At 36.9% G+C, this 18,847-nt stretch overlaps 1 protein-coding gene across 3 annotated transcripts in view; it reads left to right on the top strand.

Annotated features, from left to right (window-relative positions):
* TPP2 (tripeptidyl peptidase 2) overlaps positions 1–18,847 on the top strand; it is a 50,947-nt gene that overhangs the window by 17,105 nt on the left and 14,995 nt on the right. For all 3 annotated transcript variants that reach the window (XM_081946758.1, XM_081946759.1, XM_081946760.1), the window contains exons 8-21: positions 3,179–3,255; positions 3,740–3,867; positions 5,418–5,517; positions 6,714–6,862; positions 6,968–7,083; positions 8,304–8,472; positions 9,109–9,266; positions 13,041–13,117; positions 14,415–14,521; positions 14,824–14,978; positions 15,813–15,929; positions 16,808–16,908; positions 17,933–18,029; positions 18,287–18,424. In XM_081946758.1, coding sequence (XP_081802884.1) covers positions 3,179–3,255; positions 3,740–3,867; positions 5,418–5,517; positions 6,714–6,862; positions 6,968–7,083; positions 8,304–8,472; positions 9,109–9,266; positions 13,041–13,117; positions 14,415–14,521; positions 14,824–14,978; positions 15,813–15,929; positions 16,808–16,908; positions 17,933–18,029; positions 18,287–18,424 — 1,689 coding nt within the window. The remainder of the gene's footprint in view (positions 1–3,178; positions 3,256–3,739; positions 3,868–5,417; positions 5,518–6,713; positions 6,863–6,967; positions 7,084–8,303; positions 8,473–9,108; positions 9,267–13,040; positions 13,118–14,414; positions 14,522–14,823; positions 14,979–15,812; positions 15,930–16,807; positions 16,909–17,932; positions 18,030–18,286; positions 18,425–18,847) is intronic.

The raw sequence follows: 18,847 nt of genomic DNA, 5'->3' as shown, positions 1-18,847 counted from the left end.
GGCAAAATCGTTGCACAGAAAAACTAATCATAAAGCCTCCCTTTATTTATATTTCCTGAATAGTACTCTAAAATGTTCTTGGGCTTCCTTGATGTCTCTTTTGAGATATGAATAAATGCCTTTCTTAGAATGCTTTCCAAGTTGGCACTAAGTGTACAGGGCAGTGAACTAAAACAAGTTTTTTCTGAAGTAGCCATATTAGCAAAGAAGGAATGGTTGTGAAGCATAGGAGGGCCGGTAGTTCATCCTGGCATGCCAAATTTCCTCAGGTCAATATGATCAGGGCAAATTTGTTATTTAAACATGCTCAGTTTAGCCTCACATGAAGCTTCTGCATATTCATTTAAAGACAAGGCCATAGCAATAGTTATTTTGACAGTTAGGAAGGTTTTGGCCTTCTGGCTGAAACTTCCAGTATTTTGCCTGAGATAAGAGAATTGGATACATATTTCGTTGGAAATTCTGTGGGTGTAACTATCTTTTGTCTTCCTTTTTCTAGTTAGGCTGCAATCATGCAATCATATTATTTTTATTTAATAAAAATGAAGAATAACAGAATACAATAACAAAGTTGGAAGGGAGCTTGGAGGTCTTCTAGTCCAACCTCTTGCTCAAGCAGGAAACCCTATAATATGTCAGACAAATGGTTGTCCAATCTCTTCTTATAAACCTCCAGTGTTGGAGCGCCTACAGCTTCCGGAGGCAAGTCGTTCCACTGATTAATTGTTTTAACCATCAGGAAATTTCTCCTTAGTTCTAGGTTGCTTCTCTCCTTGATTAGTTTCCATCCATTGCTTCTTGTCCTGCCTTCAGGTGCTTTGGAGAATGGGTTGACCTCCTCTTCTTTGTGGCAGCTCCTAATATATTGGAACACTGCTATCATCTCACCCCTACTCCTTCTTTTCATTAAACTAGACGTACCGTATTTTTCGGAATATACCAGAGTATAAGATGCACCAGAGTATAAGATGCACCAAGGTTTTGAAGAGGCAAATTTTTTAAAAAGTAGGTAGGTAGATAGAGGGATAGAGAGGGAGAGAAAGAGAGAGAAATACAGTAGGTAGGTAGGGAGAGAGAGAGTAGGTAGGTAGGTAGGTAGGTGGAGAGAGAGAGAGAGAGAGAGAGAGAGAGAGAGAGAGAGAGAAATAGGTAGGGAGAGAGAGAGAGAGTAGGTAGGTAGGCAGGCAGGGAGAGGGATAGAGAGACAGAAATACAGTAGGTAGGGAGAGAGAGAGTAGGTAGGGAGGGAGAGAGAGAGTAGGTAGGGAGGGAGAGAGAGGGAGGGAGTAGGTAGGTAGGGAGATGTTTCCAGGTGTATTTATCCATGTGCTGGAGAAGAAAATCGCTGACAACCTGCAGCACCTAAGACTTGTTTCTGCTGGCACAGCACTTGATCAATGTAATTCTCATCAATCACTCTAACTAAAGAGCTTTCGGAAAGAAAGAAAAAAAGTTTTTGCACTCTGCAAACCTCCCAAAAATGGTTTGTTTTTCCGAAAACGGGCCTGTTTTTTTTTTTTTCAAATAAAAGGCATGAATAGTCTTAAAGGGGCTTGCAGAGTGCTCCTGGGGGGGGGGGGGCAAAAACGAGCAAAAAACGGCCTGTTTTTCAAGAAAACAGACCTTTTTTGTCAAAAAATTGCATGTATAGCCTTATGGAAGCTAATAGAGTGTGGCTGGGGGCTGGGGGGGGTCAAAGGAAACAGCCCATTTTTTGCTCATTTCTGCCCTCCCCAGCCCCCAGGAGCTCTCTGAAAGCCCCCATAAGGGTATGCACAGCCATTTTTGTGAAGGGGGCGGGGCTTTGGGGGGCAAAAAAATGCTGTATTAGATGTATAAGACGCACCCAGATTTTCAGCCTCTTTTTTGAGGAAAAAGGTCCGTGTTATACTCCGAAAAATACAGTACCCATTCCTGCAATCTTTATTCATATGTTTTAGCCTCCAGTTCCCTAAGCAGTTTTATTGCTCTTCTCTGCACTCTTTCTAGAGTCTCGACATCTTTTTTTGTATCATAACAACCAAAACTGGATGCAATATTCCAATTGTGGTCTTACCAAGGGATTATAAAGTGGTACTAACACTTCATATAAACTTGATTCTATTCTTTTGTTAATGCAGCCTAGAACTGCATTGGCTTTTTTGGCAACTGCAACGCACTGCTGGCTCATATTTAAGTGATTGTCCACTAGGACTCTTAAAATCTTATCTCGCCGCTATTGAGCCAGGTACAACTCATCCTGTATTGGTGCATTCAGTTTTTCTTTCCTGAATGTAGAACCTTACTTTTTTCACTATAGAATAAGATAAGGTAAAATAAAAATAAAGGAATGTTTTAATAATTTTAATTTTTTTAAAAAGAATTACATAGGAAAGTTTAGCCTCACAGTTTATTTTAGTCTGAAATTGCAATGTTATGTAGGGCAATGCTTCTTGAGAGTTGCCAATTATTTGCAAAGCTCCCTTGGTATATTTTCATAATGCTAGGATGAAATGTCAGTAGTGCAGCTGCGATAACATAATTTTAAAAAAAGATAATGTGAAAAATTTATAGAAACTAGACCAGGAGTGTCAAAATCAAGGCCCAGGGGCCAGATCCAGCCTGCAGGGTGCTTAGATTTGGCCCACAGGGCCACCTGAAAACAGCAATGGACTAGCCCACAGTGCTTCTACCAGCAAAAACGGAACTTGGGAGCCTGTTTTCTCTGGCAGAGCGCTCGGGCCACCACAGGAGCCCCGACATGAGTGACATCGAACTGGTCACCGTGACCACCTGAGGTCCAATACTATCCTGCTGTAACCCTGAATGAAATCGAGTTTGACACCCCTGAAGTAGACTAAGGAATGACCATCAGTCTGTGAGATTAAATGTTTCATAAGTGAATTTTGAAGGAGCTGAGTTTTCTTTTTTTCAAATCCACTTTGTTTAATATCCGTTTGCTTTTATGATGGGCAGAGCTTTAAATTGTGTTTTTTTATAAATAGTATAGGAAATGCAAGAGGTCTATTACTATATATATATATATATATATATATATATATATATATATATATATATATATATATATATATATATATATATATATATATATTCTGATTAAATTAACAATTAGCTACAAATAAATGATGTTGTTTATGCAGTGCTCTGAGCCTTAAACTTTTTTTTTTTACTTTGACAGATGATAGAAACAATAAAATATAAATGTGACCTTGTCAACTACAGTTATGGGGAGGCAACTCATTGGCCAAATGCTGGGTAAGGAGATTATATATTTATGAGTATTACTTTGCTCTGTGCCAGCAGTGGGGAAACTCATTTAATTTAAAATAATGAATTAACCAAGAATAGAATTGTTGTGTCATGAATTACTGAAGCATCCTGTGTTCACATCCTAGAAATCGTATACAGTTGGAGTGACTGTAGAGAGCCAACGCCACAGTAGGGAATTTCAACACAAATTCCTGGCAGGAAATAGCAGGAGAATGTTGTTGTGGTAGACCAAATGAGCAAATTCCATCCCCCTTTTCACTTTTTTCATGGGAATCTTTATTCATTTTGTACAATGTTCTGATGATTATGATGCTTTGTTACATTGCAGTCCAGAAAGGTGGTGGTAGCATGAGTAGATGCAGCTTGTAGGAGTCTATACAATAAAGGTTATCTCTGACATAAATGAAGAAAGAACAGAAGTAAGTGAAAAAGCCCTTTCTCAGTTTGTGATGTTTTATATCTCTTCTAGGAGAATGTGTGAAGTTATTAATGAAGCAGTATGGAAACATAATGTAATTTATGTTTCAAGTGCTGGAAACAATGGTCCCTGTTTGTCTACTGTTGGATGCCCAGGGGGAACTACATCTAGTGTGATTGGCAAGTATTCACATTACTAGCAATAACAATACCACGTCAACCTATATACCACTCCATTTACAGCACTCTCTGGGCAGTTTACAATGTCAGCATATTGCCCCCAACAATCTGGGTCCTCTCTTTACCAAGGTTGGAAGGATGAATCAACCTTGAGCTTGTTAGAATCAAACTCCAGACTGTGGACAGAGTTAGAATGCCTGCAATACTGCACTCTAATGCTTTGCCGCCGTTACGTAAATTATGGAATTATTTTCTTAAGAATTAAAAGGAGTTTTAAAATGTTTATTAAGGCTGAAAGTTGACTAAAATGATAAATGTGAACTTACATTATTCGCTATGTCTCCAGAATGATTGGGAATGTTTTACAGTTTTTCATTAACATCAGTTCCTCTTTGTTTAGCTGAGCTTTGTAATCTCAGAAACGTAATATAGACATCCAATGTCTATTTTCTAATGTAATCTTTTAAGAATTAGTTATTCTACAGAGCAAAACATGGATGCACAGAACATACCCAAAGCCAGGCTACTGTATTACCCATCTACTGGAGACATGCTTTAAAGCTACAATTGGAAACTGAGGAGAATTCTGTATAACAGAATCATACCGATTGTTTTCCTAGTCTCTCTACATATGAAACTCTGCCTTGTCTTGATTTTTCTTGAAACAGCTCTAAATCTGATTTGTAAAAAAAGCTCATGTCAGAGAGAGCATTTCCTAATTAGAAATCTATACATAATAAATGCCAAAGTTAAATGATATGGGGAATTTAAAATAGCTTAAATGTGGTGGAAGCTTTTGCCTTCTGTTCTCCAGTATTTGAATTTTGGAGTTTATTTATTCTGATCTGGAAGTTAATATGTAGATGTTGACTAATGTCTAATCATAGCCTTATCTGCCATGATTTTATCTAATCCATTTTTAAGTTCCCCAAGTTTACAACTACACATTGATGAAGTATTTTTAATTCACATTAATTTAACCATTTAACTTTATTATTGAATGAGCCGGGATGTATTTAAAGCATTAGCTTATGTAGGGGTTAACTCCATCTTGAGCTGTTTTTTTTTTCAAAAAAGTCACTATTTTTCATCCAATACAATTTCATGGGGTTATTGTTGAGAGTAACTGGAAGAAGAGTAATATGTGTGCCAGCTTCCTTTACATCCTTGAGGAAAAGTGAGATATAAATCTTAATAAATCAATAGTATCTAACTATACAGAAATGGATGTATTATGTTTATGCATCCTATCTAACTATTATGTGCATGCATAGGTTCTGAATAATTTGTAAAGCAAATATTGCGTACATTTTGACATAGTGAATGATTCATTTGAGTGGAGACTGAAGTAATGATATCAAACAGAAACAAAAAATATGTCTAGTTTATAGTATAAATATGCTGCTATTTTGGAATGATTTTTTTTTTAAATTCTTTGAAAAAAGATACCATTACCCACTTAACAGTGATTAGAATTTAATGTAAACATAATTTAAATCATTAAAGAGAACTAATGGTAGACTTGAATCTTATGTCAACTAATCCTAAAGGTGTTGGTGCATATGTATCCCCTGATATGATGGTTGCTGAGTACTCCTTACGAGAGAAATTACCTGCAAATCAGTATACATGGTCATCTCGAGGACCAAGGTAAGTGATATATTAATGTATGAGTTAAATCCTGGTGTTTTTATAATCCACTTAGAAATTACATGTTAATATGGCAGAAAATAACTTGAAAGTACAACTTAGGTTTCCAAATCAATTAAAGAGTCTAACTTCTGAAAAATGGAACTGATTTTCAAGAATTTGAGATAAATAAAATCATTTTAAGGTGAATATGAGTAGGAAGAGAAAACTTTTAAGTTTTGTTTCTTTTTTTAAAAAAAATGTAAATATACTTTAAATTCTGCTTTCTTAACTGATCCCTAACCTTGCAATACTTACATTCTGTGATATAAAAGCTGTATATATTAAAATACATATTAAAAAGAAGCAGGTGTAAATGTATGTTACTGAAAATAGTAAAAAAAAAAAATCCTAGTATAGAAAAAGGTTGCAAAAACACTTAACATGAAGCATGCCTGCACACTAAATTAGGGATAATTTTCAGGTGTCATCAGAGTGTTGATGATACTCAACTTTATATCTCCACCCCTGATGATCCAAATGATGCTCTTGCTGCTCTCTCGGGGGAGTCTATGACAATTCGCTGCAGCCAACTTGCTGCGGGACAAGAGTTACACTAATATCAAAGAAATGGCAGAACAGAATCATTAAAGAAAGGATGCAAAAGGAGGAACAAAATGAAATGTGAATGACAACACATAAAGTAATTTTTATTTATTTTAATAATGAAACAGAATTGTTAAATTGTCCCGCGGAGAGTTGGCCATGGCAAGTTGTCCCGTGGCTAGTTGGCCATGGCGAGGTGGCCGCAGCAAGTTTGGCTGTGTCACATTCTCATTCCCCTCTTGTGGTGCCTGGAGGCTATCCAGGCTTTGAATGAGCCCTGGCAAGACCAATTGAAGAAATGCACGATAGTTCATATAATTTTATAGGATAGCTATAGAAGAATAACTCTTGAAGTCATTATATGCACATCTACATTGGTTCCTAATTGGTAGATATAAACTATAAACACATATGTATTCTGAAATACATAGACATTCTGAACTAAGGAACGAATTAAATGTAATGCACTTAAGACCCAGCCGTCCATTAAAAAGAATGTATTAGTACAGACAAAAAGGAATATTTGGTGATATTGTCTAAAGGAGGGCTACTTGACAGCCTGGGGAAAAAAAATGAGAGTTTTGCTATTCTGACGTTTATATTAATTTCAGTATTGATGGAGCCCTGGGAGTGAGTATCAGCGCACCTGGTGGTGCTATTGCCTCTGTCCCTAACTGGACATTACGTGGTACACAACTCATGAATGGCACCTCAATGTCTTCACCCAATGCTTGTGGTGGCATTGCTTTAATACTCTCAGGTAAAATGGAATACTATTCTTTTAAAACAAATTGCATTTTGTTGATTGTAAGAAGTGTGTTGATGGCTAACAGTTTTATCTGCTTTACTCTTCCTTTGATTACAGGACTCAAAGCTAATGATGTAGATTATACTGTTCACTCAGTCAAAAGAGCATTAGAAAATACAGCAGTGAAGGTGGATAATACCCATCTGTTTGCCCAAGGACATGGTATTATTCAGGTAATTTACTCTGGTGTTGAAAGAACAAAATCCCATATTTACAAGCTATTGATGGAAAAAATAATATTTAATGTCTGCATTCCTAATGTTGCATTCAAAGATTTATTGTTCTCTACTTCTCCTCCCCTTGCCCCCCACCCCATGCATAATAATTAATTTTGGGGGGATGTTTCCTGTTTGTCTTCACATAATTGTAATGATATTCTAATAGCTATATTATTAGCACTGAAATTATTAAGAGGGTTTTTTCGTATATCTTGGCCCCATTTTTTCTTGTGTTATTCTGTTTAAGAAATGAATTGTGAACACTTTAATTGTCAATGGGACCTATTTCTGATTAACATGATTATGTAATGTAATCATATTTTGTTTTTTGGCGATTACACTGGCTCTTCCAAATTCTCCTTTCCCTAAAGTTAAAAAAAACAAAACACCTTTTTTTTTCAACTTGGCATTCCAGAAACGGGTGAATATCTTCGATGGCTGAGTTGTTGGAGGATAGGTGGACAGAAATGTTAGCTGTATTGTCCTTGATAGTTATGGTTTTATGCTTAGAGTTGAGACTCTTTTTTTTATTATTTTAGTATCTAACATTATTGTATCAATTATTGTATCAATCGTGCTTTGCGGTGATGAGCACGTTGCACACGAAAATTGGAAAATAGATAGATGAATAAATACTTCAGTGACCCAGATACCTTGAATACACAGAGATCATCTATAATAGAAATTTACATTTTAATTTCTGAAAATGATCAATACAAATATGAAAGCGATTAAAAAGAGTTAAGTGAGAATTTACAAAAAAGTTACTGTGATGAAGATTTTGTCACAGCTGGTTAATTTCCTTATGAAAATGGCACCTGTAATGATTTTTAATTTAGAAATGTAAACATTTACCTTGTAGTATAATTATTAGAAAGCTTTCTCTCTTAAGAGCAAACGATGACATTTTAAAATCACTTCCAAAGGTAACAGTTGAAAGACAGATTTACTTTAACTTCTTAGTCCTAAACTAAACAATCTGTTTTTGATCCAATACTTCATCAGCTGATGATATTTAAAGATTTATTTAGACCATTTGCCCAAGCTGGAGGAAACTTTGCTCCATGGAACTGCTGTCAATCAGTATTATTTGGGGGCAGATGTAAAACATGAATTTCATACTGAAGAAAATCTGGGTTAATTTTGATTTATTCTTTTAATTCATTTTTCTCTAGGTTGATAAAGCCTATGACTACCTCATTCAGAATAAATCATTTGTTAACAACATAGGCTTTACTGTTACTGTTGGTTGCAAGCGTGGAATCTACCTCAGAGAGCCTTTTCAAGTAGCTGCACCTTTTGACCACAGTGTTGGAATAGAACCTTTATTTCCTGAGAATACAGGTAGAAATCAGCTATTTTCATTACATATTTTCAAAGGTAGATATTGGGGAAGATTTGGGGAGTTACCGCTATGAGATGGGACACTCTATAAATTGTTTAAATTAATAAATTTGATAAAAATAGATAGAGACAAATGATACTATGGAGCAAGTATAAGCTTAGGTTATTGTAGCAGCCTGTTGGTTGAGTTGCCAGTTCCATCTTGGTCTAGGGCCATGATGGCGAATCCATGGCATGTGTGCCACAAGTGGGCATGCGAGCCATCGCCTTAGTTCAGCTCTACCACAAATGCATGCACACCTCCCGTAGGCCAGCTGGTCGTCGGCTCTCTGGCGCTCGGGGGTGTGGCATGCATGGGGTGTGTGCACGTATGTGCAAGGGGGGCTGCAGGGGCGGGGCAGGATTCATGCATGGGAGCCAGGCACACATTGCATTTTGGGGGTACAGGCACTCGCTCCGGAAAAGGTTCACCATCACTGGTCTAGAGGTAGAGCAAATCCGGGGAAATTGGATTCCAACTTCTAGCGAGATAGGACAGTGTTGGCTGTGGGAATATAGCCATTTTCTGTTTAAATCCTTTAAATTTATTTTCTATCTAAGGGATTAAAACTTAAAAGTTGCATGTTCTTGTTTCAGAAAATAATGAGAGGATATCGCTGCAGCTTCATTTAGCTCTAACATCAAACGCTTCCTGGGTTCAGTGTCCCACCCACTTGGAGCTCATGAATCAGTGTAGACATATTATCATTCGGGTGGATCCCCGTGGCCTACGAGAAGGAGTCCATTATACAGAGGTATTGGTTTTGGTTCTCTTAGGCCTTATCTTTGACAACTCCACTAAAGAGATACAGGCATTTTAGGTAGGATTTTGTTCTCATCGTAAGTATCGTAATCATCCTACCTCTTCTTATAGATCAAAAGATGTAATAGGAATTAACTGTTATTTGTCTCTGATTCACACTTGTGATAGGATTGTGAGGGAGAGATATGGCTGAAAAAATAGTCTTTTTCATTGTTTTACACTGTTGAGGTGGAAGGGGAAAATGGAAAATGAGCATTAAGGAAACAGTCAATGACTTATTAGCCAGCCATCAACACCCCCATCAACAAATAAAAACCCAGACACAACCATGTAAATGCTACACACAGAATAGCCCAAAGCACATATTCTGGTAGAGAGAAATCCCCTGAGAATAGCTCCAACACAGGTTTGGAAGCTCAGAAATCTAAATTTCTGTTCCCAATGACCAATCCAGATTGGATCCTACAACATTATCCTGGGACATGTATATTTGCCTTCATTTGTGAGAGACATGGAAGGGTTGCACGTCAAACACTTTGGCTTTGGGAATCCTTCGCAACACCAAGGCATCCACTTACAAACAAGTACATTTCCTACACCAATGCACTTGGAAAGAGTCTATTCCATGCAGCCTATGATACTGATCACCAGTCAACATGGAGATGGACAGACATATGACGTAAGCATTCAGCAAACATATGTTAGGGATCTTAATCAATGATTGCCATCTAAGATCGGGCAAGTTCAAAACAGCTATCAATATCCATAAGGAGGATTGTCTATCATAACTTGAAGAAGAACTAGTCACCCACCTAGAGAATGTTACTAGGACCCTTGTAAAAGAAAGACAGGCGAGAAAAAGGAAACAATTTGAGGATAAAATTCAAAACTCCAAAACCTGTGTGAGTTTGGTCCATAATTTATCGAACAAACAAGCCACTGGGAATTATGAATACTTGAACATGTTAATAACGTGAGACGCCACACCAAGAGAATTCATAGCAGCGTTAGAATCCATATTCAACAGAGTAGAGATAGAAGAGTCATCAAAACATGTCATCCGACAAAAAATATCAGCAATGCTGGTCACACACAAACAAACAGTGCACTCCGCCCAATGGAGAAACGCAACTTGAAGGACGGGAAACACGACCAGGACATTATTATTTTACCTGCAGATAAAGGTCACTCAATGGTGCTGATGAGCCATACAGATTATGAAATGAAGGCATTCGCCCTGCTCAATGATTCCTCAGCATACAGACCAGCAAAGGCATCAGAAATGAGAAAGAGGATCCCACAATTGAGTGCTTATCCCAGCCAACTCAAACAAAACAACTATATAATGGGAAAAGAATAATGGGAAATGAGAAATAGACACCTAGCAAGATTTTAGGAACTCCCCAAGATGAACAAAATAGAAATCCCCCCTCAGATCTATTGTAACACTACGAGACTAAACTTGGCTAAACGGCTGTCATAATGCATACGCTTCCTGACCCCACCCTCAAATAGTACAGTGACATAATCCATACAATTTTTGACAAAACTACAAGGCTTAAATGTGGCTCTTGACAAGATTATGGTCTACTTTGATGAAGTGTCCTTATTTATATCCCTCCCTCCCTATTTAGCATACGAAGTAAGAGATAAAAACTAGAAGAGTACAACACATATCAGAGCAACTTAACCAGGACACAAATCATGAAGCTGCTCCAGTACTGTCAATATACGTTCTTCATGTTCAAAAGAGAAATGTATGAGCAAATAATGAAAAAGGAAAGACTCACTGGAGAAGAGCCTAATGCTGGGAAAGATGGCGGGCAAAAGAAGAAGGGGACAACAGAGAATGAGGTGGCTGGATGGAGTCACCGAAGCATTAGCCGTGAGCTTAAATGGGCTCCAGAGGATGTTAGAGGACAGGAAGGAACGTTGTCCACGGGATCACGATGGGTCGGACACGACTTCGCAACTAACAACAACAACATGAGCAAATAAAGGGATCCCCCATGGGATCCCCAGTATCAAGAATTGTTGAAGAAACTGTCCTGCTTGGACTAGAACACCATGTATTTCCAAACTACACCTCTAAATTTGGGTGCTGCTATATGATATGTCATCATCAAAAGAAATGCTGCACTGAAAAACTTTCATAACTTACTGAACTCTATCTTCTGAGGCATACAATTCACAATGGAGGAAGAAACGCATAGACAATTACCATTTTTAGATGTGGTTTGTCACTAGGCAAGAAGATGGGAGCCTGGAAACCACAGTTTATCGCAACAACTAAAACATCCCACACGTTCTTAGTTTCAACAATAACCATCCATTGTCACACAAAAAGAGGGGTGCATGGCAGGGTGAAAACCCACTGTAGTACCTGGCAAACTAAACTGGAGAGCAGATACCTGCGTGAACAATTCAGAAAGAATGGGCACAGACATTATAGTATGCCTATTCAACATACAAGGGAGAGAAAAGAAGAAAGAAGGTACAAGACCAACTATATGGCACCCCCTGCCATACATTTCGGAAGCAGTAAAATGCAGCTTTACTGCAAGAGATCTGCAAGCGGGCACGGCACACCGCCCAGAAGCTACCATAGAGGACAAATCATACATTGCAAAGATCACTTGGATGTGGGAGACACTTCTAATGCAGGGGTGCCAAACTCCAGGCCCGCAAGCTTCATCCGTCCCACAGGGCTGCCATGGAAACAGCGAAGGATTGGCCCACAGTGCCTCTGCCAGTGAAAACAGAGTTCCATTTTTGCGGCCAGAGGGTTGCAGGAGGACATTGCAGTGAAAAACAAAGCTCGGGAACCTGTTTTAGGTGCCAGAGCGCTCGGGCCACCACAGGTTCCCCCAACACGAGTGACATCAAGCTGGCCAAGCCTATCCTGGCCACACACACACAGGCCCCCACCCTGAGGTCAAACACAATGAAATTGAGTTTGACACCCCTATTCTAATGTAATATACCAGATCTGCTGCATGGATTGCCCCTATGACTATGTAGAACAGACGGAAGAAAGCTATAACCACCTGATCGCAAAAACACAAGTGAGTGGTCAGACAAGGAGACCCAAACTCTTTGGTAGCCTCACATTTTAGTGAACAAGGCATACATTTAATTTCGCAGCTACTAAGGTTGTTGGCTGTGCAGGGACAAAGATAGCCAGGGTAAATAATTGAAATGTAGGAAACAGGCCCCCTTGTCAGTCAATAGGATTGCTAATTTATCACCAGTTTTATCATGTTATATTAAGAGCCGAGGACTTGGCAGCACAAGAAAACAACTGCCTACAACTTAATAACTAGCCATCAATACCTCGATCAACAAATAAAAAGCCACACACAACTAGGCGCCATACAAATACTATGCATAGACTAGCCCAAAAGCACACATTCTGGTAGAGAGTTCCCTGAGGATGGACTCCAGACAAGTCCAAATTCTTGCAAGATTAAGCCTCTGGTTCCGGTAACCGACCCAGTTTGCATCCTGCATTAAGGAAACATTCTGATTAAACTGAACTAATAATTTCTAGCACAGTGTGTCAAATAAAGATACTAGCTCACTGTGAAGATTAAAATAAATTGGAAAAAAAAATCTTTTTCAAAATATTTAAATTGAGTTATAATGCTTAATGTACAGGTTAGAGTTTAAGGAAATTTGATTTGTAAACGTTTAATATTAAAGACATTGCCTTTTAAAGATTGAAATATTAAAAATATGACAATTTGTGGTGTTTTCACTGCTTTAGGTGTGTGGTTATGAAATAACAATGCCCAACGCAGGACCTTTGTTCCGAGTTCCTATAACTATTGTTATACCAACAAGGTACGTGGATTTTTACTCTTGTCAGAAAATTTGTGGCAATGTTTATGGGGGAGGTTTGTTTTCTATTTCTGTTGTTCAATATACATTCCAAACAATAATAGTCAATAGAAATAAAATCCCTTTATATATTGTATGTGGAGTTACACATTCTCAGCAATCTTGTTTTCAATTGTAGCCAGACAGTTGCCTTGGGAACGGTTGTTTGTCACAGTATTTGTTCTGTAATAGAAAGGAAACTTTTCAGTTTTAATTTTTCTGTATAGCCAATTTTTGAAATTTTGTTTTTTGCTTGTTTAAAAATGGTATCAAGAGCCAGAATCGTTGATGATCCTATCATATTTTATTTTTGTAAAAAAAACAACAACAATTTTTAATCAAAGACAGTATCGTATTGCTGTAATTATTTAAAATATTTTTGGACCACTCTAACAAACAAAACTCTTCCTATGTAGGCTTGCTTAAGTGCTTTTTAGATATGTTAGACTACAACGTCTATAATAATAGTATCATTCTGGAATCTCTGGAAATACCAGAGAGGGGGAGATTGTTCAGAGATTGGGTTTTGTGTTTGTGTTTGCCTTCGAGTCAGTGTTGCCACTTGCTTGGGTAAATTCTACAATTTTGTTGGCAAGATTTCCCAACTCTCGGCAGCTTCCTAGGACTGAGAGAGGCACTGGCCCAAGTTCACCCAGTTGGCTGTGTGCCTCAGGTGAGATTAGAACCCACAGCTCCCTTATCTCTAGCCTTGGACCTTTATCACTATACCAAGATGGCTCTTGGTGTTCAGAGGTATAGCTAAAAACATTAACAGCTATTCTCAATTAGATACTATGGTGAAAGCCAGCTACATATATATATAAGCTACATATATATATATATATATATATATATATATATTATATATATATATAAGGAGGCGATCCTGTGGCTTAGTGGCTAAGACTTCTGCCTAAGAATAATACAGCCCAGGTTCGAATCCCAGTAACGGTATGGCTAGCTGATGAGAGCTAATTAGCTCGAAATAGATCTATACTAGTCTCCCTTTATTTATTTATCAGTACAAATACAACATTTATTTATATATATATATATATATATATATATATATATATATATATATATATATATATATATATATATATATATATATATATATATATATATATATATATATATATGAATGACATGATTTTTTGTTTTTCAACCTTATTAAAATATTTAATATTCCAATCTATATTGATAGTTTAAAGTGAGCTTTCTACAACTTAAAAAAATTACATTTTTTTTTAAATCACAGGGTAGGTGAAGCCTCAAACTTTGATCTCAAATTTACTAATGTTCATTTTAAACCGGGACAAATTCAGAGACACTTTATTGAAGTTCCATCGGGAGCAACCTGGGCTGGTAAGGTGAATCTATTGGATTCCTCTTGAAATCCATGAAGATTTTAGTATAGATATTGGAGAAATGTTTTATTTAAATATCTGAAATCTATCTGTAGCATTATATGTTCAGATTAAAAGTGTTTTTCCTCAGTGTAATGGTGGTTAGAATATTTTTTTATTGTTTTAATAATAATGAGCATATTTATTGCTGAAGAGTTAAATGCTGTGAAACTAAATTTATCAATATTTTTCTGATACATATTTGCCTCATAGAAAGGAGCCTATAATATGAATATTAAAGTCATGCCTTTTCTTATTTAGAAATCTCAGTCTGTTCATCATCATCTGATGTAACTGCCAAGTTTATTCTCCATGCGATTCAGTTAGTAAAACAAAAGGCATACCGGAGCCATGAGTTCTACAAGTTCTGTTCAATACCAGAAAAAGGATCAGTCACTGAAGCATTTTCAGTATTAGTAAGTTCCTTGAATTAAGAATTGAGTACCTGTCATTTATATGCTACATTTGATACATGATAAATGTCAATCATCATGTGCTCAGCCTGAGAGTGACTTATAGGTTGCATAGAAGAGTCTTTCAACTAAGATTCCTATTTGAATATTGTAAATACTGGTCGCCTGCTGCACTTTCATTGTGAAAATCCTACATGTCAACCATAGAATGTAAGGCAATACTAACTTTAAAAACTAACGTAATGTCCCTGATCCAGAGCCCGTTTTTTGGCTGCAGAGGCCTTTCCTGAAGGCCTCTGACAACAAAACAGTTCAGAGGTAATGCGCGCGAGCAGCGGCAAGCGGCGACAGAAGTGGGCCGGCAGCGGCCACATGGGCTCCTGCTGGGTGGGGCTGTTGGTGCCACCGCTGCAAAGTAAGACAATGGAAGATATCTACCGAAAATAAGATCTGGTGCCTCTTTTAGAGACAAAAAATATATATCTTATTTTCGGGAAAACATGGTAGTAAGGAGAGCACTCCTTACTAGCACTGATGTTGTTACCTAGTTAGGGTAATGAAATGTCTGCAAGAAAACAAGCTCAGAGAGCACCAAGGACTCCTCATTTCAACCCTGAGCTACAAATATTCTCATTTATTGGTAAACTTGAATGGTTTGGTTTAGTCATCGCTAAGAATTGCAAGTTATTTATAGTTCAGCAGCCATATTCTCCTTGGTTTATGACTATTTTTTGCTAAGAGCTGGGATGCAAAATGTTTATACGCTGGGATGAGGAGATGAGGCTTAAGAGGGGAAGAAGACTTTAAATAAATTTATTTTTCTTTTCCTACCAACAGGAGGGAAGAACAATTGAAATTTGTATTGCCCGATGGTGGGCAAGTCTCAGTGATGTCAGTATTGATTATTCCATTTCTTTCCATGGCATAGTTTGCACTACATCTCAATTGAACTTTGTAAGTGTCACAATTTGCTTTTTTTTTTTGAAATTCTGTTCATTTTTAAAATTGTTAAAATCATAAGTTAGTAGTATTAGTAAATGCCCAGCCAAATTTCATGGAAGTATAGGTGATTTTGTTTTCTTCATTAAAAATGGTTGAAATCACACTAAATTTCAGTAATCTTACTCCAGCGAGATGATTTAGAGGTAAATAATATTGCATAGCATTGACCAGTTTTATTAGATTAATCATTTTAGTTTTGGATCTGTAAATGGGTTAAGGGGTCCTTGAAGTTTTATGGCATTTATCTATGGTGTCATACCTGCTCCAGTTATATCCCTAGAAAAGAAAGACTCTTGACTTTATTTGGTTGAAGTGATAGGTTCTTTTACTAAGGATTAGTGGTTGCAGCAAAAGCAAAGCTAGATTTGAATATTCCTGCACAAACATACAAAGATTCTCCTTGTTTGTGGCCCTCCCCATGACTGGACCATCAGTGTCCAGTCACTGGACTCCAGTGGAAGCCCAGCTTGATGTTTTGGGAACCGCTTTGATTGTAGGCATGTCTCAGAGAAGCTTCACATTCTTTCTCAAGCTAAGCATCCTTGGGGTTGTGGAATTTGGCTGCTTAGCAATGTCCTCCCTCATCCCTTACAACCCCCTTCACACCACCTGCATAATCTCCCTAACTTCCTCTGCCCTGCTCCCTCTATTTATGGCAGGATGCCAACAAGCTTAGTGATACATAGTGAAGATGATAGAGCTGACATATGGTGCATTGTCAGCTCTTAAGGGGAAGCGCCTTGGAAAAGCATGACTTAAATATATATACTGTTGGCCTAATATTAATCTGAAATTCATTTCAAATAAACTTTTTCACTCTTTGATTATAGCATGCTTCAGAAGGCATAGTGCGTTTTGATGTTCGGGCAACACTGAAATACGAAGATATTGTGCCTTGCATAAATCTAAAATGCTGGGTTCAAACACTAAGGTACTAAAAGAAATTTAGATTCAAATAAGTGTAATGCATAGTGCAGGGGTGTCCAAACTTGGGAACTTTAAGACTTGTGGACTTCAACTCCCAGAATTCCCCAGCCAGCATGGCTGGCTGGGGAATTCTGGGAGTTGAAGTCCACAAGTCTTAAAGTTCCCAAGTTTGGACACCCCTGGCATAGTGAAATAAATAACTTGTACTGTAGTTAGTAAGATTAAATAACTTTCTGTCACATTGAATATAAATATAAAGTAAATTTAATATTTGAGAAAGATATTCTGTTTATTTTAAGTATGTAATTATTGTCTGTTGAATGTTTAAATAAAGATTTAACTAATGATTTAATCATCATGTTTAATGGTTTAATTAAAACCTGAAAATGGAATTACAGCTTGCCATCAAGACAGCTGATTTATATCTGAGGCAGATTGTTTTGGTCTTAACATTTTTGAAATAATCAAGAGAGCTTGGTTTATGTTTAATATGAGAAGTTCTGCTCCTGAGACAGTTTGAATTTGAAATATTTTTTCCCTGTAAATCTGGGTTTTGTGTTATTATCTGAACTTCCCAGAGTTGCCTCAAGCTGCAAGATGGGTGACATATAAATTTAATCAATCCAATAAAAATAAATTTAAAAAGAGGGTTAAATTGTGTTTAACATAATTAAGCATAAGCATATCTTAAGCCAGTAAGTGTACCTGTGTATATGTACAAGTTTTAAAAATGAATTGTACAAGAAGCGATGGATGGAAACTAATCAAAGTGAGAACCAATCTAAGGAGAAATTTCCTCACAGAAACAATTAATCAGTGGAATGACTTGCCTCAAGAAGTTGTAGGTGCTTCAACACTGGAGATTTTTAAAAGGAGATTGGACAGCCATGTCTGAAATGCTATAGGACTTCCTGCTTGAGGAAGGGTTGGGACTAGCAGACCTCCAAAGTCCCTTCCAACTCTGCTATACTGTTATTCTTTAAAACCTTGCCCTCATTTTTCTCCTAATGTGTATTGTTGAATTGCAGACCAGTGAGTGCTAAAATAAGGCCTTTAGGATCCCGAGATGTATTGCCAAATAATCGACAATTGTATGAGATGATTTTGACATACAACTTTCATCAAGTAAGTCTGAGTTATTTAACTGGATCTAACTCAATAAAATGATTTTTTATGGAATATTGTAATCCACCCAGAGTCACTTGGCTATATAAATTTGTTTAATAAACAAATGTAATAATAAATTATGAGCCATCCGGGGTCATTTAGAGTCAGATGGGGCAAGCAAGCTTGATAAATTACCATTGTCAGTATCAATAATAATAATAATAATAACATTTAATATTGTTTTTAAATGCCTTTATCGTTTTATTTTTCTTCAGCCCAAAAGTGGAGAAGTAACTCCAAGTTGTCCCTTGCTCTGTGAACTCTTATATGAATCAGAATTTGACAGTCAATTATGGATTATCTTTGACCAGAATAAAAAATTAATGGGATCAGGTGATGCTTATCCTAACCAGGTATTGCCAATATGTTTGTACTCGTTTTTTATATGATTTCATAATTTTTGTTTTTAATTTTAGGATGTAGTGCTTGCCATGTTTATGCAAATAAATATTTAAAAATTAGATATTTTTTCATTCTCAAGTTGAATTTCCATTCATTTATATACTATTCTTCATTTCTTATGCAACTACTTGTAAATATTATAAAGAATAACTTAAAGTTGTTCTGATAAATAAAGCTGCTTCTTGAACAAGTTGTTTGATTTTATAAATTTATTATAAATCTGACTAATGTATAGCTTGCCATTTGGAAATATAAGCAGCTTTTATCTGTTGGGTAGTTAGATAGATTAGATAGATGGACGGGATTGGTGCATCCTTGAAAAATATATACAGCCTTCATTTTATGGTTTGGGCACAAATGCCTACCTAGCTTCT

The sequence above is a fragment of the Natrix helvetica genome (genome assembly GCF_964273705.1).
Source record: "Natrix helvetica genome assembly, chromosome: 3".
Taxonomy (NCBI): domain Eukaryota; kingdom Metazoa; phylum Chordata; class Lepidosauria; order Squamata; family Natricidae; genus Natrix; species Natrix helvetica.
This window is presented reverse-complemented; position numbering and strand designations above follow the sequence as displayed.